Source organism: Meleagris gallopavo, chromosome 13 (assembly GCF_905368555.1).
Source record: "Meleagris gallopavo chromosome 13, MGAL_WU_HG_1.1, whole genome shotgun sequence".
In the NCBI taxonomy this organism is placed as follows: Eukaryota; Metazoa; Chordata; class Aves; order Galliformes; family Phasianidae; genus Meleagris; species Meleagris gallopavo.
The window spans coordinates 9826899-9854702 of NC_139416.1; the positions used below are offsets into that span (position 1 = coordinate 9826899).

Consider the following 27804-nt stretch of genomic DNA (forward strand, 5'->3'; position numbering starts at 1 on the left):
GTCAGCTCTTAAACGGGTCTAGGAGAGGTGCAGCCAGGCTCCACCCCTTCCTGCAGCACAGGTGAATTGCCTTCACCTGTGCTCCCATGGCTGACTCATTGCTCGCCTCAGGTGATCAATCAAAGGTTCAGGCCGTGATTCAGCAGCCCCATACACCAGCACAATTTGGACACACTGCACTTGTTGATTTAATTCAAATTCCTTTTGTCTACTAAACAAACAAGATTCTAGGGGCTCAAAGGAAAGAGATGCTATCCACAACCAGTGCTTCTAGCTTCAAGCAGACATTGCTCACACTGGTACCTTGGAGCTACGGCCACAGAGCAGCACATTACATAGTAACACAAAAAGCAGATGCAGAAAGCGATGACAGCGCAGTCCAGCTGAGTAAGGGCAAAAGAGAAGGAAAGAAGGCAAGTCCTGCGTTACTGAAAACAGAAGTGAAAGTCCTGCAAAACTTCACTATGGCCTTCTGGGAAGTGCTGCAGCAGCAAAAGCAGATCACAGAGAAAAGATGGGAGACAGCAGGCATAGAGTGAGTTCTCCATGCTCGGATACTGTCTGTGAGTTTCTGCTGTATGTACATTACTCTTGCACACACAGAAGCAGCTTCAGCTGAGCTGACACACGGCCAGTGCACAGCAGCCACCTCCCGCCGCACTCAGGCAGCACAAGCACTGCAAAGAGCTGAAGACATTTCTACAGGATTGTACTCAACAGAAGCTCCCTTCGGAGAAGAGAGGTAATGAGCTTTTAAGTTAAAATAAGAAGACTATTAACAAAATCTAATGCTTAAAATATTACAGAAAGATATTGCTGATTCAGTCCCATCTGCCATAGTCCACGCTCACGTTTTCTGGAGTGTAACTACAGAAACACTGAGGACTTGGTGTGAAGGATAAGGAGAAAAGAATCTAAGGGTACTCCTCCTCTTATTTCCCTTCGTTTTTAACACACCAAAGTTATACTTTAGAGCTTCCATAAGACAGAGAAATGCTATTTTACCAATAAGACCTAGGATGGAAATGCCCCTCTGCCTCAGCTTCTTTCAACTTATTGAAGCTATTCTTCTGAATGGCTGATGAGCTTTTTTTTTTTTTTTTAAATCAGATATACTTCCAGCTGAGATGACAGAAAGCTACAATTAAACTGTTACTGTGCTAAAATGACAGGAACAAACCACCAATGGGTTTAACCCTGGAGAAGCAGAGCTCCAAACCTTAATTATTACATAGTTTTCATAGGCAATCTGGAAAGTAACCTTTCATTTATAGCTGCATAAAACAACCTCCTGAAAGGCATTATCAGCATCAGAAAAGTAAACCCTGTAATTTTGCACTGCGCACACAGCATAAAAGAGCTAATAAAACATTTTATTTTACTTGTTTATAACTACTTGATTTAACAGTGCAAGTCGTTTTAGAAGGTGAAAGATTGCTCTTACTAATCCAGTTTTCATATGATCTGCCCAGGACCGCAGCTGATGGTGCACAAAACCGAAGCATTTATCTGTATTACTTCCCACACACCCCTAATAACCCAGCAGTACAGCAGCGATAATTCCAAGGGCTGCAGAGTACCTGCTGCAGAACACTATCATAATGTGGAAGCACAGCATAAGCCTTCGTTTTGGAGTATCCCAGCCTCTAGGAAAACGAAGCAAGCTTAAACAACTCTAGCAAACACTACTGAAAGTTTTAAATCAGATACCAAACCTTCAGCAAATTAAGAGCAAGACTTATCAGGTGCAAAGCAGTGGCTCAGCAACTTGGCATTACTGAAGAAGCTAAAAACCAAGTAAGATCACCCCTTGACTATCTTCATGCTCACATTATTGCATGTATAAAAGGAAAGAGAATAATCAGATACCCTTATGCCACAGGTCACTCTCAGATCTTGGTGTGTTAATAAGAAAACAAACCGAAAAACGTAGAGGTTTTAGCACAACCTTTACCGGTAATTCTTTTACTGCACTTAAAACTTTTGACAAGCAAAAGGAGACCGAAGGAGAAATTACAATGTCAGGCAAGACTTCTCACTGGTAATCTCCATGAACCACTTCAAGAGAGCCTTTTATTCTGTCTTAACACTCAAGTTGAAATGCATCATAATTTAAAATGAATTATTTGCAATTTTTAGTGAACCCCATCGTAAAACTGTTCTCCCTCATACATATAACAGATCCTACTCTCCCTGCTTGAATTTGATGCCACAATGTTAATCATTTGATTCTATTCAGTTGGTTAAGATTTGCACATTTTTTCCATAGGCATAGTCTTGGTCTCTATGTTAAGACTGACAACAGCTTCACGTGCCAGACCCAATGGCCACATCTGCAGGAAATGGTAGGGCTGGGCTGGGCCGAGCTTCCTTGCAAATCATACTCAGCTCCCTGGGTTCCCTGTTCATATGTCAATTAATGCTCTGGACTGACCACACACAGTAAGCTGGGTGGGGGTACCAGTATATAACTGCCTCACACATGTATCAAATACAGATACAATTACATCAACATAAAACTCCGTGAATTTGCCACCTAACTATACAATTTAAAAGTTCTTTCCCTAAACGGATACAAGCATTTTGTTCTGGTTTGTGATCTCTGACCAGTCACTCGTCTGTATCACACAAGACACAAACACCACTATGACAACTAGTGCGATACCTGGCTGCTCCTCCAAGGGCCGATTCTTCTCCTGACACAGGCGCCCTGGGGCCTACTGCCACAAACTCATCTCCCAATGTCATGCAGAGCTATACATTGGACAATTCGGAATGCAGGGTATTTAATGTAAGCACTGCTTTGGGGAACATGCAACTTTGAACCTGTGCACGCTTCTGTAACTACACAACAATCAGGGTTCCTTGCACCTGAACTCAGCTCCCTCATTTTTTAGCAGCCTGCCCCAGAACCATTCCTCAGTCCAGTAAAAGCCCCGCACAGCAGCTGCCCTGCTGCCTGCTACATACCTTTTTACGATCACTTAGTCAAAAGACCATGTAAGACCTCCTTTATTTTACTATACTGGAAGTAATAGGTAGCTGAAAACATTAAAGTACATCTGCTTCTTTAAAGGACACTTCTTTTTTTGCTTGGAACCGTTGGCTTTAGAAGCTTATTCCAGAAGGGTTTTATTATTTTCAGAGGGATTCTATTTCATTACTGTATGATCAATTCAATGTTTGGTTCTGCTTTGGTGTGGCAACCAGAACGCTCTGATAACCAAGAATTCCATCCTCTCTCCCTTTCCAGAACACCACCCAGGACTTGCCACATTTGTTCTGCTGAGATCACAAAGACAGGATCCAGTTCTCAGTGAAGGTAAGAAACCACTACTTTTCCAGCAGTTGACATTTATTTAACTGGGCCTTATTTGTTTGCCTTGAGCAACAGACAGAACCATCAACGGCAGCCTGAACTCTGGCCAGTTTTTATACCGTTCCCACAACAAACGGGCAATGAAATTAAGAGCTCAGTCCCCGGGGACCTCTGGCGACCATGAGAAGTCCCCCCCGTTCCGGTACGTTTCTAATGGAACGGACTCAAAACGCTGACAAGCCAGCCGAGTTCACCTGCACGAAGAGCAGCTCCCCGCCAGGCAACCCGCAGCGCCGCCTTCCCGCGGCAGCTCCGCAGCACGCCGCAGACTGGCGGGCCGCCCGGTCCGCGCAGCCCTGTACAGCTCTCCCGCGGCGGTTGCGCCAGGGAGCGGCTCGCCCTCAGCGCGCGGGGCCCGACCTCCCACAGCTCGGGGCAGGAGCTGGCCCCGCCCGAGCCGCCCGGCGAAGATCCCCGAACCCCGCGGGCCTCTCCGGCCCGGGCACGGCGCGGCTCCCCCGCGCCGCCCTCACGGTGCCGGGTGGCGCCCGCGGCCGAGCAGCGACGCTTACCCCGCCGCCGCGGCCATGTTGCCTCGCCGGACTTCGGCTGTCACGTGACGGCGGGGCCGGGCGGGCCGCCGAGGAGGCGCGGGGCGGGGCGGCTCCTCCGAGGGGCGAGAAGGCGGGAACTGAGCGAGACGAGGCGATGCGAAGCGGGGGAAATTACAGAAATAAACATTAAATCACTTTGTTAAAAAGCAGGCGGCACGCGGTCTCCAGTCCCGGGGCACCGCTCGTGCCCCGCCGGGCTTCCCTCAGTGCCTGACGTGTCCGCGGGGCGCCCGGACCATCGGCACGAGGAGCGATTTTAAAACCAAGGCGATTCACGGCCGCCTCCTACGCGGCACACCGCGCTCAGCCCGACTCACTTCAGTGCTCCGAACTGCGCTCCTGCTGACACACAACCTGAGTACACAGTTCATCAATTGAACTTCTCAACTATTCGGACACGTAAATATTCAATTTTACACGTTTGGTATGCATATAATTGTGCTTTTCCATTCGTAAGAAACAGATGGAAAGCTAAATGGATCATATTGCAGCCATGGGTTCAAGGATGTCAGAGCTCTTCACCTCATTACTGACCAGCAATTTTTAACGTTTCAGAGGTCGAGAAATAGGAAGGTTGCAGACATGTACAGAGGATCACAAAATACTTCACACAGAGCCTGAAGTTCATATTTATTTTAACAGATTTGTACACATTAAGAAATGCATAGTTAAAAGCTTTCTTCAGTTGGTGAAATTGACCACTAGGTTGGAGGAGAAAAACACAGCTATTCCTGCACAGCTGGCTCTGAAATGGAGTCGGAAACTGCAGAGCAATCAAAGACAAAGACTGATTGCAGAAAGTCTGGAGAGGAGTGTGTATAATAAGAAAATTGGAAAAGTCAAGTAGTCATCTCCAGCGCTTTATGGTTTTATGCCCAAGGGTCACAGAACCTTACTACAAAATATATAATGAAGTTTCTTCCGTGGACTTCCCATTTGTCATGAAACAAATACTTATTTTTGCTTCAGATAAACAGAGCCAGGCCCATTGCAGATATTATCATTGATAGGCTGTTCAGTTGCAAGGAACTTCCTTTTGTTGATGTAAACACTGAAGAAGATTTTTAATGCGAACTGAAGTAAAATATTGCATTATTGTGAATCCCTAGAGGGGATCCTTTCTGTGTAAACTTAGGCAGAGAGGAAGAAGACAGGGAAGCTCACTGCCTCCTTTTCTTCTGACAGAAATATAGAGGAGAAAAAAAAAAGGAAGCCCTCAAGATAGTTTTCCTGCTCTCACAAAGAAGCAAAATTGCTTCTGACAGGTTCTTGGCAATACCAGGCAAACTACTTGCAGGTAGACCAACAGTCATATACAAAAAGGATAGAACTCACCCAGCTGGTGAAGGGGTTTTCTGGCAATACAGCACTTTTTCTCAGGAAGCAACTTAGGTCTGAGAGATGCTCTCCCTCCAGTGGCTGGCCTTTATTGGAGCCCAGAGTGGCTCCACCTTGGATCCAACTCTTCTGGTCAAGAGGGGAGCACAGGTGCATACAATTTGCCCATGCCTAGCCACAGACCTTCACCACGTACTTCATCATCAGTTCAAGCCCCAACCTATCAGTTTTCCTATACTTCCAAAAAATGTAACGAATGGCTTCTGGTACCTCTTGTCTTCCTTAGAGAAAAGGTTTCCTGCCTTCTTGTATCTACTTTCTAAAACAGGTTTTCTAGGTCTCTTACTTCAGTTTATTTTATTTTCCTCATCTCTTACCCTTGGCTATTTTACTCTTTCCCAAAACAACTGCAAGAGTTAGAAGAGTTACCTGTATCATATTAAATCTCAGTGAAAATAAGACTCTATTTCTTCATTCCTTAGGGAAAAAAAATATATATACTGTTTGTTACCTAAAACATGTTGTTTTTCTGTCTCGTGACACAACAGAATGAAACTCCTACTATATGCACAAATTAAACTCATTTGCAAGGTAGTTGTACAGGCAGCCAGTTGAAAAGCTAACCATAGAAATTACACTGAGAACAGACTGGCTGCAGGACCAGCTTTATAGCAAACAGATAATTCTGATTTTTTTCTTTCTGCTGCTTTTTACTCTGTAACTGAGATAATGCAATAGTAGACCTTAATATCTCAGAGATTTGTTTAGAGCATTTTCCTCTATAACAAGATTAAAATGATCTTTACTGTTACGTACCTCCCACTAGCAGTTCTCCTGCATGGTAAAGAACGTTCTCTCTCACATCGAAGGCCTGATTTTGCATTTTTGGTATCTTCAAAATTGCCACAGCAGTTTGGGTGTACATGAGAATAATGATGTACTTCTTAAATAGGGAAAATTATAATCTGCAGAATGAGACAAAACAAAGATTTGAACATAAGTGCCATATGCCCCAGTATGTTGTGTCCTTGAAGAGCTAATGGGGGAGGAACAGCCATTCTGCAGTCTTGCTCGGAGTCCAGGCAGTGTCTCTCTGAATTATATCAAGCTGCAGACAATCCCTGAGGATCCCTAGGAAGATTCCCTTTCCCTTGCCACTGGGATTCAGTTGTGTATCTCCTTCCAGCTCCAGTTTGCAGAGCTGCACCCCTTTTCTGCCCAATCTGCACCCTCTGCTCAGGAGCACGTTCGGGTCTCCAGGGGAAGGAGGAACCATGAGGGTCCCTTGTGTCCCAGCACGTTTGCCTAACGCACAACAGTACAGCAACATCAGTAAATGTCAGCAGAGAGGAGGTACTGCCTGTTCTGAGCGCACTGCTGTGAGTCAACAAATGCAGCTCTTCTGCCCGGCCAGCCCAGCCCTGCCCAGCCTAGTAGATTTCTGACTTTGTTCAAAGTATTTTAAAACAATGACTCTTTAGTAGCTCTTTCATCTCGTAGGACCTTACCTCTCTCCAGGCTTTGCCAGTTAGCCAAAACTAACTACGCTGCGTGATACTAGACCAGATCTGGAAGTTGGTGGCCTGCCTGTGGCAGGAGGGGTTGGAACTTGATGATCCTTGGGATCCCTTCCAAACCAAACCATTCTATGATTCTATGATAAGCTCTTTTTACTCTTATTGTAATGATTTAAGATGTCTCATTTTTTTTACACTTGGCAGAAAAGTCTTTAGAAATATTAACGGAAATGTTCCTGTAACAACTGGTCACTTCACACTTAGACAAAAAACAGCACTGATATATTGGTACCAGGATTTTTCACTTTTCTGTGCATTGCTGTTCATCCCTGTTATCTAAGGTTTTTTTTCTGCTGTTCAGGAAGGATCTTAGAGCTCACCTTAGTGTCTCAGCAGCATCACTGAGCGTACTCATAGCTTCTACTGCACTATATGAAAAGAAATGATGTTAGGTTTATAAATTTATTTTCATAATGTGAAATTTATATAACTGTTGTTATAAATGTTCCCCAGTTTTATGGTACAGTAGATGAAAATTCAACTTTAGCAAGGGCAGATGCAGTCCAGGTACAAACTAGGAAAAATGAAAGGACACTGTACCTGTAATGACAGCATGTGCTACATGAGCATCTCCTCTCCTTTCTGCCCTCCAGCTCTGGCCAAGTGTCAGAGGAAGAGGTAAATACATTCTGACTGCTGCACAGTGCTTCAGCTTCTCTCCTGCTTTGGGAAAAAGTAGTTGGTGAGAGACCTGATCATCTGGGGCTGCCATGAGGGGCACAGGGCAGCAATGAGAACATCGTATTGTAGTAAGAAAACTTGACCCACTATTGTCATAGCATGAACTGGGGAACAAGGTCTAAGATCCTTACTTGAATATATTATTTCAGTACAAGTTTTGGCTACCTCCTAAGTATCTAAAGAAATTCAGTTTCATACACGCCATCACAAAAATTAAAAGGAAATGCTGATTTATCTGTGCACAATTTTTTCCGTAGATCAGCTTGATCTGTTTTCCATTGATTATTCCCCCAAATTTTTGGAAGCTAGAGCATTGCTGGCTGAGATGCTCCATGACCTTGTTCACGCAGATGGAAAGGCACTGGTTAAGCAAAGAACAACAGATAAAGCTTGTAGATAAACTAGTGAAAGTATTTTATGTATTGTACAGTCAGCAGTTAGTCCAAATTACTTATGGTTTCCTGTGCTAAAATGTGCTAATACTGTTTGGTTTATTTTATTTTGTTTTTAATTGAATTACTGTACACACATCCCTAACATTTCCTCACTTGCAGAGGTACTTGTTCTGCTTCTGTTTGATACAACAGCCATAAGTCTTTAACTTGGAATTGAGATTACAAGGTCCCTTCAAAGTAACAGATTGAACAAAAGCATCTGCCTTTGGCATTTTCATTATGAAACAATTTTGAGTAAATTTTCCCTCAAGCACTAAATGTATACTGCTATATTGATTTTTTTGGATCTTGAAATAAAAGTGTGATTTTCCCAAAGCCTGCTTGAACTAAATTATTATAAAAGACAAGAAAGGTAAAGCATTACAGCGCCTCATTATTCTCCCTGTTGACTTTCATTTCATTGTAAGAAAATCCAGTATAATCAAAATGTGCCCACTGAGGTTTGGCCAGTCCAAGGTAACTTCGCAATACCTTGACTGATTTTTATAAATTATTATGATTTTATTTGGAGATAACTTTTTTTTTTTTTTTGCTGTTCCTTAAATTGTTCCATTTAAATCAGTGTGCTCTCTGTGTCTATAAGTTATTGCCACAATCTTCCCTCATAAAGCACGTATTACAACAGCACTAGCAAAACTGCACAGAAGACTTCTTTTTGGTGGGGGTTTGTTTTTTTTGTTTTGTTTTGTTTTCTTAGGGATCAGTGGCCAACTTGATCATCTCAGTAATGTTTCTCTATTGTCTCTGGCAGCTTGAAAGAATCAGTTTTGGGGTATTGCAACATATTGTTTTGTTTCAGTGAAAGAAGACTTCTGGATGATTTTCAGTCTGTTCATATATTGGCTTTTTTGCTCACCCATAGCCATGAAGACATCATTTACATTTGTCTTTGTGCCCTTTGCATAGTGCACACAACCATATGTCCTGAGCCTCTGTCTTTGTTTTTCTAAGCTGTGCTCTCTTATGCTACCTACATGAAAACTGTGCTATGTGATGTCAGCATGGGTCAGTAACAGCTAAGTGCCAGGCGTGAGGCACAAGCCACTACCCTCTGCTTTCTTTTTTTTCTTGTTACCAATTAGTACAGACATCTTTGTTTATCTCAAGTAAGTATTTTACAAAACTGGCTGTCAGACATGAATGCAGCTGTTACCCTAACAGTGTTACAAATGTTACTGTAGACACATCTAAATAAAAAATGACTTCACATTACCCACAGTTTATTCTCTCAGCACTTCTCATTTTCAGCCTTCTCTGCAGAGCAGTGGCAAGTTGGCCTTGCTTTGAGGGGCAAACCTGAGGTGTCACCATCGGCAGGCGGAGGGGCTTTGCACTGCCTCCTGAGTGAGTGTGGGAAGAAGCAGGTGAAGTCACCACACGCTGTGACAGAAAATTAATTGTCCAGCCAGCACTTATGAATATCTGTCCATTTGTACAAGGGGAAGGTATCATTTCCCACACAAGTTCCCTTTTTACCACAAATTTACCTGAACTCTAGCAATACACTGTACAGTTATAATACAGAACACGTTTACAAATCTTAATTTTTCTTTCATTACTGTCTGCATAATATACTCCCCACCCAATGTGTAACAAATCCTGAAACAAACTTATAATATGCTTATGTAAATATTTTCTCAAGAGATTAATGCCTCCAGGTTTTTGCAGATTATGATTCATATCTTCACACTTAAGTCAGATTTCCCACTTTTTTTTGTAAGAAAAATCCTCTTTAATTATCTGCTGTTTATATGGAAACTGTTTTCCATGCTGAGGTACTGCATTAAAATTTTAAGCCGGTGGTTTATCAAGATGTACATTTTGTTGATGATGAAGAAATTGCTCTCTTGCACAGACAGATTAGACCTGACTACTAAGAGAGGCAGCTAATCTGAAATTAGTGAATACATTCTTTCAGATTTTGCATGAATAATACTTTCTTTTTCTACTTTAATCAGTCCTACTCTCCTTGCCAGGAAAGAAAGACCTGCTTCTGTTACTGCTGCCCTCTTATGGGTGGAGCAGCCCATTCATTCTTCAGCTCTGCCCAACTCACATCATCCCATTGTGTGGGGCTGCGACAGCAGAAGGGCTGCAGTGCTGCCATGGGGCCACATCTGCCACAGCGCACAGACTGCTTCCTGCAGCTGTTTCTGACTGAAACACGAGAGTTCATCCTCAGTGCCAACCGCTGAAGCAGAGATCTACGACTCCCTGTCCATGCAAACTGCTCATCTTGTGTCCTCTGTATCAGATTAACCCGCCTGGCTCCTGGATTCAACTTAAGAACAAAGTACTAAGCAATTGGCCTATCAGATTATCTAATCATATTTTATGCCCTATGACTACAGCAATGTTTCAGTTTGGAGCCCAATTTTGCTCCCCAGTACCTCAACTCCATTCCCATGAGAACACTTTAACATGGCAGCCGGGGGGGAATGAAGATTGGGCAAGAATATGCTAGAAGACAGAGAAGATAAAAAATGAGAGCTTGTGAATTAGGGAATTCAATTATCTTTTGAACTGTAAAAAATAGCTATTCTACAGAATTGCTCTATCCCCAAAGACAAAATACAGCCTTTCTCTCAGGCACTGGAAACTGTGCCAGATGTACAAAGCACATCCTATCTGCACTATGCCTCTTTGCCTTTTAATGAATCAACTGACTAGCATTTATTTAAAAAACAGGTCATATTTAGAGACATTTTTCAAAGAGCACCAATTTGATAAGAGCACAAGACTGTGTTTATTTCAGAGAGACAGCCTCCCTTCCCAGAAGGCATACCTGCTGAGTTCTGGGCACAGCTGCTGCTCTCACTGGCAACCACCCTGCACAGCTTATTCTGGGCATGGATATTTACAAATAGCTGCATGAGAATTAGGCTCAATAAAATTCAACATCAAAAATAATAACCACAATCACCTTCCTTTACTTCCTAATCTGCAACTTCAAGTTTAATTGTCTGACTTTAACTTCACAGTCTCAAACATAGAAGTAATTTTGGGGAGATACTAATTTGCTCATTCAAAAACTAAAATTCACTCATCTATCTCTTAGTTCTGTACAAGTTTAAGATGTTGTGAGAACACTTTCACTTGGCGTTTGTAGTGTTAATTCAATCTGTGCTATGGAGATTCTGAAAGGGAGCTCAAAGAACGTGTGTGGCTTAATTGTGTGTGTGTCACTTCCAAGCATCCCGTGTTTCAGGTGGCATCTGTCTGCATCCTTGAAAATAAAAAGGCTCATACAATTTAATTAATGTGGTGCTACAGCTGTGCCCTTTTTTTTTCCCCTAAGCCCTGACAGGCATCTTTGTTTGTTTGTATGCAGGGGCTCTGTTTGAACTGTTGCCTGGTGTCCTTGCTTTTTATGCTGGCAGGAGAGGTGATTTTTTGTTTTCCTTTCTTTTCTTTTTCAAAGGATGTGGTAATTTTTTTACTACCTTTACCGCTGACAGCAACAACTCTTCTAGTCCAGACTGGCATCAGAGGAGGGTCAGAGATAAAGAATTTGGCTTCAGAAAATAACATGGGTTCTTACTGAGTTTGAGGAGAGAAGTGATGCCAAGCAGCAAAGTGCAGGCGCTGTCCCTGCACATGGGCAGGCTGTGGTGCGCAGCCTGCGCTCCTCCCTGCCCTCTCCCCTTCCAAGGAAGCGATTGAGGCCTTACCCTGAGTAGCAGGATGTACCAGGCACGTGATAACTGGAACAGCTCCAGTATTAAACACAGCAGCGCTCATTTAGGGCCTGACTTTATTCACTGTTTTACTTACTACTAATTGCACGCCTTAACTGTGCAGCAGCCATTTCTCTTCACAGCATCACCCTTTGCGTTCTACTGAACAGTGGCAGAAAAGCAATAGCATTTGCTGCTATCCCAAGAATGAAAAGAGAGGTGATTCTCACTTGTTTCCAGGTGTAAACTGCAGAGGAGAAACCTCTGCAGGCACAGACCTCAGCTTCACATCCCACGCAAGGTCCCCAGCTCGGCAGGGGCTCAGGCTCTGTGGGAGGTTTTCCCAACGTGGCTTTTCTGCAGTGAGTACGGGAATGCAAACCTCTGAGTCACACCCGCAACGCCTGCCTGATGACAGCTGACTAATGCTGCTTTGACAACACCCAATAGATTGCACAGAGATTAAGGCCTCGTCAGAAATTTGTCAGCAGTAGTTTAGAAAATACTTACTGAAGATTTGCAGAGTTAACAGCTCTGTGGGTGTTTGCTGTTTGACTCTCCACATAAACAAACCGCTGGTGCAGCTGGAATAAAATCAGCCAAGTTGTTACTAATTCAGGCTCTCTGGGCATGTCTGTTTCAGGCACAGAAATGACTGCGCTGCAGCATTTTGACACCCCAGCTGATTTGAAACCACCTAGCTTTGTACCAGAGGAAGTCAGCTACAGCAGCACCCAGATCATTGTGGATTCACTTGCCCAGCTTCTTGGCTTCAATGTTTGTGCCAACAGGATTAGCAAAACTCTTTTAAAACCAGAATAAGGAGATACAAAGGACTTGATTCAGCAGCAGTTTGATTCATAGAGAAAACTCACAGTAGCTCACAATAGGAGCTGTGACAGTCTGCAGAGATGGAGACAGGGAGCTTCAATCTGCAGTGGTGGACAACGGGGAGGCAGTGAGCTAGCAAATACAATGGCTGTGGGGAAGGGTCTGGCCCTCACTGTGCATCCTTTATGTCACTGCAAATGGAAAATGTCACATGGAAAAGAAGGAGACTCCTATTAGTAAAGAGTCACTGGGGTGAAGTGCAGTAGAAGAAAAGGATGGATTATATTATATCTGGGCTTTTTTATCTGCAGAGAACTTTATGTGCTGTGAGAGCTCTGCTGACTGCTTGTGGAAGACTTTCTTAACTTCAGAGCCAAAGTTCAGAGACCTCAGTGACATCAGCCAGGCTAGCTGGCGGAAGAAAAGCCCTTATTTGTAATAACTTCTGATCAGCAGTTGCTTGTTTTATTCATGTCCCTCTCGCTTGTTAGGAGCTGGCCAGACAAGCGGGACAGGCAATTAATTGCTCAAGGCAGTCAAGTGCTCATGGTGTGATAACTTCTGGCTGCAAGGAAAGCCACGGCCCCACTAAACTAACCTACTGACCTAATCCTAATCTTAGATTTATTTTTAGATTCCTTCTTCCCACCAGTATGAGAGTCAGCAAGTTTAAAAAGTGCAATAAACAAAAAATGTAAAATATAAAATAAAAACACCCAGTACACTTTAAATCTCTACCACAAGTAACACTGCTTGCTGAGACAGCAATCTGTCAAAACAGAACTTGCTGAGGAAAGCAGTTTCTTGCAAAAGGCTGCTTTTTTTCGGAGTATTTAGGACCATGCGTCATTACTAAGGCATGATCAGGGTTAGGTCTTCAAAAAAGTAAAGTGAAGAACAAGGATCTGTACATTAAGAAGTCTCCTAAAGCTGTGCCTACCAAGACTAAAGGGGATGACAGTAAAAAATATTATCCAAATGTTAACTGAAGAGAAGTAGTCACAAAAGTGCACTGAAGAAAGAATGAGGAATACCATTGCCAAAGGCACTGTCAAACCTTCCAGGCTCTAATGATGCAGCCTGACTAAGAGGGGAAGGATATGGGAGACGTTCAGCAGGAGCAGACCTCGACCTTGGAACGGAGCCCAATTCTGTAGCAAAGGCAATGATGAGAAAGGCAAGATCAAAAGAGACAGCTCTAACAAAGAGGCAAAAGAGATAGGTAAAGACACAGGAGCAGTTACTGAGTACTTGGCTTTTTAGCCTTTTGCTTTGGGTTTGACCCCGACTTTCTTTTTCTTTTCCTTTCACCAATGTAAATCTGAGCCTGGTGATAGGGACGTCCTGTATGTGAGTTGGTACAGCACGCTGTATACAGCATGTCTTCTCAATGCACTCACAGTCATTATGCATGGGTAATTTTTATTACCCAGGGGCTTTTCTCTTTTACATATCCCTAGCTACAATTTTACTGAAATCATTTTCTTTTTTTATTGGCCTCTTACATCGTAAGAGTGCCCGTGATTTCCCCAAGGTTAGATGATGAATGACAACATATCACACAAAGACAAAATACAGGCATTTGCCAAAGATAAAACTGATTTTTTCATTTGATATGTTTCCTTTTCTTGTGCAACAATGATAAGTAACCTTGATGGTATGAGCAGCACAAATAAAAGTTTAACAAGCTCTCTTCTGAACCCAGGATCACACAAAAGAATAGATTTGATAAAGACACTAGATTTCTTCTAACATGATGGACATTCAGAAAATGTATGAATCATTTTAAAGACAATTTCAAATATAACCATCTGGGTTCAATCCTGTTCAGGCAATTCGTTGTGCCTGAGCAGCCAGCTGGGTCCTTGAGAGGTTCCAGTGACTTCAGCAAAACCAATGGGAATGTGGAGAGACATAGCCTTTGATTCACATGCTGTCAAATGTAGTCTCAATTCCTCAGCAACTTAGGAGAGTCCTTTCCTTTTCCCCAGACCTCTCCCTCAAACAAGGCAGCATTTACACCTGGCTAGGAAACTGCAAACAGGCAGTGTGCCTCCCTCCTTCCCATCCTCCCCTCTTGGAGAGCATTTGATGGCAGCAAAACAGCTCTCAGCCAACCCCATGCGGGAGATGGCTTTTGCACAGACAGTATTTTCTGTTCAAACAGGCATTCCCAGCTGCTCCCAGGAAATGGAACATGAATATCATTGCTTTTCTGGCTGAAGCTGTGTGATCTTAGCCAAACTTTAATCTGACTTTAACCGTTCCTTACAAACCTGGGAAAAAGCAATAAGCACTGTGTAGGTGTCCGGAGGCCTCCAGTGAAGCACCTGGTATGAGACTGCTGCATTACCTGCAGATGAAAGGGGCTCAGGGATGTTCCATGTATTCCCCTGTATTGAACCAAATGTGTCAGCAGATGGTTAGATGGTTCCTCCCAAGAATGTGTAGACTCCAAAGGGAGCAGTGAGCTGGCCTCAGATAAAGAAAGATTAATTCAGATGAGGAAACTCATATAAAAGATAGGCAATAGACGCTATTTACTTATGTTAAATTCTTCAAAAAATCTAATTATCAAAATCTCCAAGTGAACATTTTTAGGCTCACTGAATTGGAGATTAATATCTTGGAGATAGAATATAAGAATACCAACTGTTTCAAATGCTACAGCAATATTTTAAATCACATTCTATGAATATACCTATCCATACAGCACTGGAGAGATAGCAGTTAGAGAATTTTGTCTTGCTTTCTTCCATCCTGGCTCTTTACCCCAGAAATACCAAGCTGACACCGTGGTTACTTCTATCCACCTTTTTCAGGACCTGATCCCAAAATGATTGAAGTTCACTTAAAGACTCCCAAGGCTTTTGCTGACCCTTGTATCAAAATTTCTTCTATTACCAGGAGGCTGTGAAATATACGTATGACAATTTTAATTCTAATGCTGCTGTGTATTTCAGATGCTGCAATCACAAGAATATTCAGACTGTTCTTTAAAATTGGGCACTTTCTACCAGTTCAATAATTAAATCAATATTATTTGTGCTCCACAGGGATTATTTCTATGGCTGAGATGACTCCAGCTCACTCCAGACCCACCTGATACTTTCTCCTGATCCTGAATAGCTCGGCCCTCTCTTAAGCAGGAAGTCAAACCACACTGAATATTGATTTGAAAGCAACCAGACAGCATCCCTGGGAAGAAATAGTAACACAGTACATCACAGCATTTCCAAATCAGAGATTACATTTCTGAGAATTGAACCACAGTGTTATTCTTCTGGAGAGAAATACAGAAACCAAAACAAAATACAAACAAAACAAAATCACAAAAGACCACAAACTGTTCCTAAAAATCAATCATTCTTAGAGGGGGGGGAAAAAAAAAGTAGCACAGAATTTCAAAGTGGGTTTTTAAGAGAAAGGCTAAGCAGAAAGCGTAAGTAACGTGTAACCCAGCAAGAACTTAGAAAGAAGTTACATGCCTGAACTTTTGAACTCAATCTTTCCACTGTACTGTCATATATACAAATGACATGACTGATGGAGTTGAAAGCTACAATTCAAATTTTGCAGATGAGATTAAATTAGAAGAAGCATAAAAATCATTTCTAATACAATGGAGGTGTTAGATTGATTATACTCTTGGATTAACAGATGGTAATTGCAGATATATGAAGACTTAAAGTCTTCAAGCAAAGAACCTGAAGAAGAAATATCTATTATTTGGAAAGGCACTGGAGCAATCTACCTCACAAAATGGATAAAACTTACAGTTGTAATATTGTTAAGGTTTTCAGCCAATGTACATACGAAATGAAAAATACAGAATCAGATTGCTTAAGGAATAATGGAAAGATAAAAGGACCGGCAGTTTTATTGTCTGAGTCACTGGTTAGATGTCACAGACTTCAATCACTGAAATGAAAAAATATTTTCATTATACCAGTAGCGAGCTGTGGAAGAGTAATATAATTAAGGGTGTTCTGAGACATGCAGTGTCAAACCTCTGCTATCACATGGAAGAGTCAAGACTAAATCAGGATATTCCACCCAGAGAGTTTAGGCTGCTGCAGATGACTCCCCACTTACAGCAAGCAGGAGCACATGGAAGCAAGTAGACCAGCTCACTCACTGAGCAGTGCTAATTCAGCTGTTTGTATCCACCTTGCAAATGCAGGATTCATGACTATACATCTGGCAGTATTTGTGCTCTTCATGAAGACCATATGTGGAATCAGGTTAACACAAAATGTATGGGAAGTACCCAAACACAGTGTAGCTCTTTATGTAAGATATTTTTAGACACCATGTTAGCACAGCAAGATGCAAGTGGGAATCCCCAGTGTCTCAGCATTCGGCAGCAAGCGAAACGGATCCAGATGCAGCAGTTATAAAATCTCATGATTGAATCTAATGTTTCTGGGCTTCCGAGAGGCTTTCACATCCAAAGTTCTGCCAATCATATATAAATTGCTGACAAAACTATGAAAATCAAAACTGAGGGTTTAAAAATGCAAAGTTTTTCCTGAGTGATCATAATATTGATAAACAGATGGGATGGGTGATAGGAACACAGAAGCCTCCCCACACCAGGTGCAGAACTTCTGTTCTCGCCTACATGCATACAGCCATGGCTGTCTCTCTCACCCATGTGCCTTCGATTGAAACTATTTATTTTGGATTTTCTGAAGTCTTCATAAAAGCCATGTATATGCTGTGAAGAAGTGAAATGATCGAAGTATTTGCAACAGCTCCTACCTTGTGTTGTCCTGGAACAATCAATACTGGTCATAGAATGATTGGGCATTGCTGTCACAGGCCTGTGCTGTGAAACCTTAATGAAAGGTAATATTAAATCTGCTCTCATAGCCAACAAGAAAGATCACACTCACCAGACTCTTTTATCTACAGCGTGCTGTCCTTTTGTTCACTTACAGAGATGATTAAGAAGAATTAAATGTTGATCTGCTTTTCACAAAAACAGAATGTGATTTCCAAACTTAGGGCATTTGCAAACAAAGGAAGGTTTATGCTATTCAACAGCATCCATTGAAACTGAGAAGTCTCCTGACAGACTGGTGGTGGGGTCTGCAGAGCCCTCGCGCCACAGTCGTGCCAGAGCCCAGAGCAAGCCTTTGTGGGGAATGGAGAACAGCTTACCTCCCACATGCTAACTTTGGGAGCTTGAAGTTGAGCATGGCGTTTATTTGTTAAAAAATAGTCAAGTATGAAACCTGCTGAGAGGTAGATAACTGGAAAACACCAGCTCACAAGAAGATCCCAATCTTACGTGCTTCAGCCAAAAAGTTGAGCTCAAACCCTTTTTGAGGTGAAGCACTCCCTTGCCTTCTGGCCAACACCACTCACAAGAAAAAAAAAAAAAAAATCAAAATCAAATGGACAGCATTTTTGTATGGACGACTTGTAGCAACAAGCTCCTTGCAGACACGGCCTCCTGCTCTAAGCCCAGCGTGTCCCCACATACACTAACTGGGGCCTACCTTGAGCCCACGTGTCTGAAAACCCTGCCTAAATGCCCTCATATCTGGAAAAAAAACATTTCAGCTGTACTCAGTTGGCAGTAATTTCTTGCTGTTTCTGAGCAGTAACATGACAGACCTGTGTTAAAGTGAACAGGAGAACTTGCAGGTGACATAAGGGTGTTCTGATGGCCGGGCCATGCACTGCTACCATTTCTCATCATTAACTAATGGAGAGGTAAGGGATGCACACGTGCACAGATGGCAGTGCTTTATTTACCTCTAAGACCTGGTAACCGTGGCTTCAGGAGGCACTGACAAGAAAAGAGCTCACTGCTGTGCCTAGCAGGGGCAGAAAGTTGTCAGCTGTTGCCTGCACACCTGCAGCACCACAGCTACTCAGGGCAGCCATCATCTGCCCGGAGCTAAGCCCACCTACTGCACTGATTCTCCTGACATATTGCTCCCAGTGATAACAAATGCAATCAAATACCTGCTTACCACAAAAGGTTTCAACTCACACCACGGATCAAAAATACTTTGAAGAATGAGTTTTAAAAAAGTAGAGCTACTTTTTGTGAAAACTGTAAATTTCAAGTCCTAGCAGATTTACCTCCAGGTCTTGTTAAAAAATAAATAAATTAATTAAAATATTATAGAAGTCTTAGCTAATTGAAAATGATGCTTATTTTCAGTGCTCTCTTCCTGTTTTATTTCCATTTGAATATAGACTTAATAGAATTTTCCCCACAAAATGTGAAGTCTGGAAAATAGGGAACTTTCTCATCATGTTTTATTGCCTAAACCAGACCTTTTGGAGACAGTTTCTGCTTTGCAACAAAGACTGTGTTAGAGGTGACAAATGTGACTATGATCAATGCTTTATTAAGGTCAGGTTCTCCTCTTAAAGCATGCTCAATTATTTTAAATAATATCTGTTGTGTTTGTTGCGATTTTCATTTGAATGGTGTTTCTGGATAGAAAAAGGAATTCGCTCTCAATGCCTACAGTCCTTGTCAAGCTACCAAAAGCATAGCAGGAGCTGTTGAGAAAGCATGCGTTCTCATATTAAAGCTATTATTCTGACCAGAGCTGGCATCTGCAGCACAGTACCTATTCTTGTAACTAGCTCTATTTCCATTTAGATATGCTCTGTAGCAAAAGCAGCTTTGCCCTTGTAGCCACTGCAGCAGCACTGGAGAACTGTTAAAATAGGAACAGACATAAAAGATTTAATTATTCTTACCTAGTCTGCATGTTCGCACATTTCTCTCTTGAGAAAACAAAAATTCTGTGCATACAATTGCATGCAAAGCAATGCTTAGATGCATTCCTGACTAGACATTAATTTGCCTGCAAATATATAGCAAATGCCATTATGCCTGAGCCAAAGTTTGGATGTCTCTGAACAAAGAAGCATGTTTGAGACATCTGTATCTGAAACATTAGCAAATACTGAATTATGTGCACTCATGCTGTATTATAGGGCAAGTTATTATGGCAGTCTTCTCATTAAGAAGAATCTGAGATAAACTCATACTGAAAAGCTGTATAGATTTCAGAATGTTAAGCCAATGGATACGTAGTTTTTGATTTATTTATAAAGAGCATCATATCCAACATACTAAGTGTAGTTAAGTGTTCAGGCAATTGCCAACATCAAACCTCTGGTCTCCTGCTGCAACTGCAACTGATCTCCTGAATGTGATCATTAAAGAACTGCACATAGATGTTTTTTTTTCCTCTGGAATATGGACAAAAAACTGGGCTATGCAAAAAATTAATTGTCCTTGGGAACAGAACACTTCATTTTGTGTGTTGTCTTGCTGCATAGGTACCAAAATCATGGAAAGGCACAAATAAGGGAGACAAGAGGACCTGCAGGGTGTAGGGATGACTGCTGGAGGTAAATCTGAGGCACTACCATGTGGCTGTAGGACCCTGTGCAGAATCCACTCGGCTGCAGCAGGGCAGCATCTGAGCTGAGCACTGGGCTGCAGATTTCTCTGGAGCCTGACTTCTCTTTCTGCCAATGACACAAAGAGACTTCTGTTAAGAACACACAATGCTGGGAACCAAAGCTGAAGTGAGCTGTATTCTCAGCCTGCTGGTGATAGATCCACGCTGTTCTGCTAAATAGATTTGAACTTGGAAATGCTGAAGCATCACTTCAAAGTTTAGGACTATAATTTTAAAAGCCTAGTTGAGAATTCTATCAGAATATGTAAATTACATGCTTAAACTGAGTTTCTATGCAAAAGTGACACATGCTCCAACAGCCTATTACTGACATGTTTTCTGTGCTGAATTATCTCTTCAACCTGGCAAAATCAGAGCTCCCAACTACAAATTTCTAATTTCCATTCTTCTATATGTATGATATTTGCACAGATTATCATACAAGAAAATTAATAGTTCCATAAACCAGAAAGCTTCTACTAAGGTCACAAAACAGGTATTTACAGTCCTATTACTGTTTAGTCTTTTATGTAAGTGTAAAATGACACACAAAAAAAATCTCATGATATGACATTATCCCACTCTCAGAGTGTGAAAAGTGAACAACAACATGGTTACAATTTTCTCTGTGGAAGCTTTGAAGAGATTCCATAAGGAGGACAGAGGAGGACGATGAAACACAGATCTGAGAGCACAGCACATCCTGCTGTCTCTCTGCATGAAGATTAGTGGCCCACCTTCCCCCAGTGGAATTGCTCTGCAGTTTTACACTGCAATAGGAGGAAGAGAGCAAAGAAAATTAGGGAAGAAAGTGCCATTTGAATTTGTGTTCTAGTAAACACTATACCTCAAATGTTTATGAATTCCAGCTATAATTCTGCTTTGGATGATGATCATAAGAATAAATACTTCCTTCTGGTTTCTCATGGATTTAAGACTCCTCCAGGCAGACTCTCAGAGGAATGAGATGCTCACTGTGGGTAGTGAGGGGGTGTTTCCAGTTCTGCTACTTATACTCTTCATGAGATTCTTTTTTTTCCACAACACCCCACCCCCATTTTCTCTCCTCCTTTGCACTAGTGCATACAAAAAACATACATTTTCTTCACTCTCCCTCCACAGTGTTGCATCATCTTGTTACTTCTGCGGACAAATGAGGCCAAAAGGCTATAAGTTTAACTTGTAAGTTTAACATAGCACAAAGGTTGGGGAAAATGATAAATGTTTGGCAAGTCACAAAGTGTTATCCTGCAAACTCAAGAAGGTACAAAGCAGAGCCATCTGACAGTCTCTCCTCCCTCTGAATCATTGTCACATTTCAAGATCAGCCTGTGTTTTCCATCAAAAATTGGGAATCCACGGGCCATGGGCTGGGAAACATCTATAGGGTAGGTGGAGTGGGGGAGCAGAAAGCTTGAATCTTTTTTTTTTTGTATTGATATACTTCCCATCTGCTGCTTCTACTTCAGCAGGGAGAGGGAAAGTAGCAGCAGCCAGCTGATAGATGGTAAGTCAGTATTTTCTGGTCACTATCACGAGTGTTAGAGCAATCAAGAAGAAGGACCAAAGTGCCTGGGGGTCCCTGTTTCCTTAATTCACCCAGTCTGCTACAGGATACCCCTCCTCTGGAAAAAATCTGTCTTTTCAACCCAACTTGAAAGCTGCAGCTCTTTTGATATTTGATTCCATATTACTGCATTTGAGCAAAAAGCTTCTGCAGTGAACAAGAGAAATGTGAGCACAAATTCATCTTGTGATGAAAAGAGAATTTTTCTCCATCTCTGGTTGTGATTGTTTAGGCTCTGTTTGAACAGAGTTTGTGTATAAGCATGGGTAGCCGCGACAACACAGGCCAGGATACACTGCGTGGGGATAGATGGGTTAGGACATCCACAACACAGAGGATCTTCCAAATGAGGGATGACAGTGAATCACTTCCATTTGTGATGTGAAAGAAAACCCTGCCATTGCATTCTACATACTTGATCTCCCCTAAGTAGCTTCCCATTTGTCCTATAAATAAATAATAATTTTACCTGTGAGAACAGCATGCTCAAAGCAAGTGGAAAAGGCTTGTTCTCTTACCAAGCAGGAAAAATGTATTGGCTGCAGTAGTGACAACAAGGCAACATTTGTACAGCCCAGTGAACCCTGGGAAAGAAAATAAAATAGAAAAATGACTCATAGAGTAGGTTTAGATTTACTACACTGGCTGTTCTGTTTGTTCATTTCTGTTACAAGTCCAAGATTTTTGAATTTTGGAGAATAAAATACTACCTTTACTAGCAAAGCAGAACTTCACTGTAATCACAGCCCTGACCCAATTATTTCAATCTGTTTGACAATCATTCTCTTTTACAATAGAGGATTTCATTCTAAACTACTGCTCTTTCACATTGCAAAGACTCCATGAAGATAGGATCATGCCCTTTTTTTCTTTTTTCTTTTTTTCTTTTCCTATACATGCAACAACCACAAAAACTGTGGTAATACATTCTTTAGTAGTTCCTTCTGAGGACGGAATACATGGAAGCATGTATGTAGTTGTGTAAGTTACAGAGGATTTACTTTATGTCTTAGTTCCACATTTCTTCCATAGAAGAACCACATTTTTTTGTCTTAAAAACAAGCCATAAATTCTTGGTCTCAGTATGATGCTTAAGTAGGAGTTACTCTTCTGTCCTGCAACACAGAAAGACATGAAGTGTCTGTTAAGTGGTGTGGAAATATTGTCCCTTACGATGGCACACAAAATGCCATATAATGCAGAATACACTTCCGTCTCTAAAAGTACACTTTTACTCATACTAAGTCCTTTGAATAGTTCTACTGAGCATTACTATTTATTTGATTGGGGCAGTATTTACTGCGACATATTCATGCTAACTTTTAGGCAACTGCCTCAGTCAAATTTATGATATAAGTTGTTCTTGTTTAATCCATTCACTAAGGTTTTTCATTAAAGTAGAAGAGATTCTATTAATGGATTCAATGTGTAATGCAAAGATTAGCTTTTAAAATAGACTTATTTCTGCCTAAGTCATCAAATATTACATGTACATGGGTCTAAATTCTGAGAAAGCCAAGTGAAAAAAGAAACTGTCTCTAAAGAGGATAATACCATGGGTACAGAGTATTAGAAAGAATTCTCTATTTTCTCAAAGTTTCCTTTCTATTTCTATATTCCAGTATTCCTCACCAAATCTGTATATATTCCCTTTCTGTACCCTCTGCCCATCTCTGCTCCCTGAGATTCCTGGCATCTCTACATCTCATGCCCTCCCTCATGCTTGTCTGAGGCACTGGAGATAAGAAATGCCATCTTCCAGAATTTCTGCAGTACCACCACTGATAACTAGCTAAAACCTTCCATTCTTGTTCAGCAAAGCTTTTACCAAAGCTAACAATTAAGGAGCCAATGAGTAATTTTGTCTGGTTTGGCTCTTAATGCTGTGTATATTAAAATGGAAAGAAAAGCAAGGAGATGCTGTCAGTTAGTATGCTAGCATTTGGGTACAGATTAAAGAATCAAAGTCTTTTTCTCAAATTAGAGCACACACGAACTCTTACGAATAAGGCAGAACATACCAACTAAACATACAAATGAATTCTGAAAAGCTATTTCTAGTAATAATTAGCCACTGATAAACCTGAACAAGATTTTTAAGTTCTCAGGAACGTTTACTAAAACAAAGTGGATAACAAGCAGGTAAAGGAATAGAGATCTTTAAGGCATCATCTACAGTTAATGGAAGTAAATGAGAAGATATTAACAGAAATTATTGTTCAGCAGCTTGCTGTGAAGGATCTGCCAAGGGTATAAGGTAAACCCTTCAGGAGTAAAACCAGCAGTGACATACATCTGTTTGGATGTCTAGCAATACACATTCAAAATGAGCAAACAAAGTCATGAAGAATCTGAGCAGCTTAATAATTTGGCCTACATAATTTCAAGGTCCAGACAAGATGCATTGGTGAGCTAAGGTAATGTAAATTAGGTGTAGTGCTCTGATATACTGCCACAGAAGGCCAAAAAATTGCTCGATTCATATTTGACAAAAAACTGATGTGACTCCTTTGATTTATTTGGAATAAGGTGTAAAATGATTCACCTTCCTCCTTCCCATCTTTATTTTCAGTTTACAGAGCAGCATAAATGACTACTGAATAGACTCAATGAATATGTATTAGATCAATTTTTTAAAAAATATATGTATATATATATGAATATATATAATGTATAAACAATATTTTTACCTTTTTCATAGAGTTATAGAATTGTTTGAGTTGGAAGGCCATCTAATCCTCCCTAATGAACAGGGACACCTACAGCTCCATTAGGTGCTCAGAGCCTGGTCCAGGCTGACCTTGGGTTCTCCAAGGATGGGCATCCACCTCCTCTCTGGACAACCTGTGCCAGTGGTTCACCACCCTTAAATTTTTTTTTCTTATATAAATCTCCTCTGTTTTAGTTTGAAATCATTTCCCCTTGTCCTATCAAAAAGACCTTATTCAAGAGTCTGTCCCCTTCTTTTCTAGCTTCTCTGAATACTGACAGGCTTCTCAGGTCTCCCTGAAGCCTTCTCTCCTCCAGTCTGAAAGCCCCAGCTCTCTCAGCCTATCTTCATAGGAGAGGTGTTCCATCCCTTGGGTCTTTTTTTGGCCCTCTTCTAGATGTGATCCAACAAGTACATGTCTCTCCTGTACTGAGGACTCCACACCCGGATTCAGTACTCCAGGTGAGGCCTCACCAGTGCAGAGCAGAGGAGCAGGATTGCCTCCCTTGACCTGCTGACCACGCTTTGTTTGATGCACTCAGGATACAGTTGGCTCTGTGGGCTGTGAGGACACATTGCTGGCTCACGTCCAGCCTGCCAACCACCAGAAGTATAAAGTCCTTTTTGGCAGGGCTGTGCTGCATCGTTACGTTCCCCAGCTTGTACAGATGGCAGGGATTGCCATGACCCAGGTGCAAGACCTTGCATCTGCCTTTGTTGAGCCTCATGAAGTTCTCCTCGGCCCACTGCATGAGCCTGTCTAGGTCTCTCCGGATGGCCTCCTGTCCCTCAGGCATATCAACTGCACCACACAGCTCCGTGTAGTTTATGTTTTCTTGCTCAAGTCTTTCCTCTTCACTGAGAATTACAGAGGACCAGGAGCACAGGAATCAGAGCCTCAGGGACATCTCATCCTTCTCCATTAGGAACAACAGCAGCGAGCACCTCATCCTCAGCAGCAAGGAGAGGACTTACATTACCAGCGGCAACACTGATTCCACCCATCAGGACCACTGCTCTTTTACCTTAAGAATACCAAATTACCCACTACAGTCTTGGGAACAAGGGTATAATTGCACACTGCCAGAGCCTGAAGTATTCCAGTGACTGAAATTCTAGGAGCTTAACACTTTGTGTTTATTTTTAATGTTACTCTCTAAAATCAGAATCCATAAAATTCTTTCTGTAAAGACATGTCAGTGAACACTCTGCTGGTGAGATAAGATGCATGTTCACTTAATCCCCAGTATTTTTGCTGTATTTTTCCTGCTGTTCTTGTAGCATTCAGTTCCTTTACTGTTGGCTTGATAAAGCTGAGCATCATGCTACTAGTTGCTGAGGTGTACATGGGAGAAAAAACAAACACCCTAACTGACAAGACTACCAAAAGCACCGAGTGGCAACAGCATGGTCCCTGCATGTGGGTGGCCTCAGAACACAGCAGACACAGCAAAGCAGCAGGAACCTGAATGATGCTACAAAGTTGTGGATCAAACCCACTGCAAGTGTAAGGAAGTGTAACTACATCCAAATCAGCAGTTGTGTCTGCTTTTCCAAGTGCAGTTTTCTGCCAAAAGCACATATCAGCAGCACGCAACTGCAGCCAAGGCCAGTCAGCCTTCCAAAGAGCCCTGCTGGCCCATAAGGAGGGATGTGTGAGAAGGCCAAACCTCCCATTTTACTGCTTCTGTTTGCTTCATGCTAGGAAGTCCACTCTGCTTATGGAAGCCTGAAAATAATGAATTCCTATGTAAGTCACATGGCTGCACATCACCTCTTCTCTGCAGGGAGCAAGGTGAGTATCAGCGCAGAAGCTGAAGCTTCAGCAACAGGTGAGGTCCCCAAGGATTCACCCCCGAAACCAAGTACTTCAGACACTACAAGCAGAAGCTTGCAAGATGCTGCAAATCAAACAGTAGCACAAACCTTACCAAAGGCACAAAGCTTACCAAAATTAGTGAAGATTGTGCCACATCCTTTTTAAAGCCTTCAGTTCTGCATGGCAGAGATCACAGTGACGGTGCATCAAATCCTGATGTGGATCAAAGCTCAGACTGATTGTTCTCACACACAGGCCCTATTTAAAATAAAGGAATCTGAGAAGGGCAACAAGTGATAAAATATGCTCCAAAGGCCAAAATGTAACCCCCAGCTACTGCTCAGCCAGAGGCACAGATTTACTTGCTGTGAGACACAGGGAGCAACAGCATAATCAGAATGAGCAATCCAACTTTTACATTTGATACTGTTTAATCATAGTGAAATATGATGGCCGTACACCGTATGTCCCCCAATCAGACATTCCTCATGTTCTTACACCAGGCCTACTCATCTTTCTTCCTAAAACAAATAATCTCTCAGTCTCACTGTAAACCACTGGTGACACTTAGTATTCTGATCACTCCATGCAAGTCCACCTGGTATACAGTGTCTTAAATCCAGGCACTGTTACAGCTATGCCTTTCCACTGGCTTCATGGAACAACACAGTAGTGCCATTCAGTGAGAAGTAAATTTAAATTCCAATCCTCAGCTGGATATAAACCTCAGATGAGGTTTATATTTGGTTTTTTTTTTAGATTTTTATGCATCTTGAAACGACATCTGTCAAAACACGTTAACTAAACAATACAATACCTAAATGCTCTCTGAAATATCAAGAAGCTTTTTCTTCCTCCCATTTCAGTGGTTACAAACCTTTTTGATCTTAACCAGTGACAAAGGATCATTGAAAAAGTCCCCACTGTCTGGTAACGTCTGGAAAACACTATTTATCCTCGACAGTTTATCAATGTGTCATTTAGCTCAAGAAGATTATAAAATGGGATGAAACACAGGAGCACCAGAGGGACTTGCAGAAATCTTGACAACACCCCCACTTGGCTCCTGGCTTGTCTGCCCCCACATCCCTGCAGATAAGGATCCTGCCCACATTCCTACTCTTCTGCCTTACAGATAGAGCTGTGCAAAGCACCCTTTTGCCTGGAAACAGATGAAATCCCCAACACTACTTTTCCAGTATGAGGTGTGATACCTGGTGCAGGGAGATGAAGCAGCACACAGCACTGACAGTGAAAGCAATCAAGATCTCGGATCTGCTCCACAGAGCACCAATATCAGCAGGAGGCTTTTTTGGGAACTCCAAGTCATAGAATCATAGAATCATAGAATCATAGAATCACCAAGGTTGGAAAAGACCTAAAAGATCATCCAGTCCAACCGTTCACCTATTAGCAATAGCTCCCACTAAACCATGTCCCTCAACACAACATCCAGTCTTTCCTTGAACACCTCCAGGATCGGCGACTCCACCACCTTCCTGGCCAGTCCATTCCAGTGCCTAACCACCCTTTCTGAAAAGTAATACTTCCTAGTGTCCAGCTGGAATCTCCCCTGCCATAGCTTGAAACCATTCCCTCTGGTCCTATCACTAATGACACGAGAGAAGAGGCCGACCCCCAGCTCACTACAACCTCCCTTCAGGAAGTTATACAGAGCAATGAGATCGCCCCTGAGCCTCCTCTTCTCCAGGCTGAACATTCCCAGCTCCTTCAGCCCCTCCTCATATGGCCTGTGTTCCAGACCCCTCAC

General features: G+C 42.0%; 2 protein-coding genes and 1 long non-coding RNA gene across 5 annotated transcripts in view; 1 reads left to right on the forward strand and 2 right to left on the reverse strand.

Moving 5' to 3' along the window:
* The window catches only part of PEPD (peptidase D), a 172620-nt gene that overhangs the window by 115359 nt on the left and 29457 nt on the right, over window positions 1–27804 (reverse strand). Inside the window, exon 1 of one of the 3 annotated variants that reach the window (XM_085234519.1) lies at window positions 3892–3998. The exons of the other annotated variants lie outside the window; for them this stretch is intronic. Coding sequence (XP_085090645.1) covers window positions 3892–3908 — 17 coding nt within the window. The 5' untranslated portion in view covers window positions 3909–3998. Of the gene's footprint in view, window positions 1–3891; window positions 3999–27804 lie in introns of those variants that run through there. 3 annotated transcript variants of the gene reach the window in all.
* LOC146543486 (uncharacterized) lies at window positions 414–11240 on the forward strand. Its single transcript, XR_014886022.1, has 3 exons — window positions 414–742; window positions 3254–3322; window positions 9961–11240. It is a non-coding gene; the product is annotated as an uncharacterized LOC146543486 (long non-coding RNA).
* On the reverse strand, window positions 4556–26736 carry LOC109369754 (uncharacterized). The gene is made up of 8 exons (XM_085234534.1): window positions 26164–26736; window positions 22023–22088; window positions 15595–15690; window positions 14769–14963; window positions 7389–7508; window positions 7169–7216; window positions 6088–6236; window positions 4556–4696 (listed from the first exon to the last, which is right to left on the reverse strand). Exons 2-7 carry the CDS (start codon window positions 22067–22069, stop codon window positions 6230–6232), a joined length of 513 nt encoding a protein of 170 aa, XP_085090660.1. The 5' UTR covers window positions 22070–22088; window positions 26164–26736; the 3' UTR covers window positions 4556–4696; window positions 6088–6229.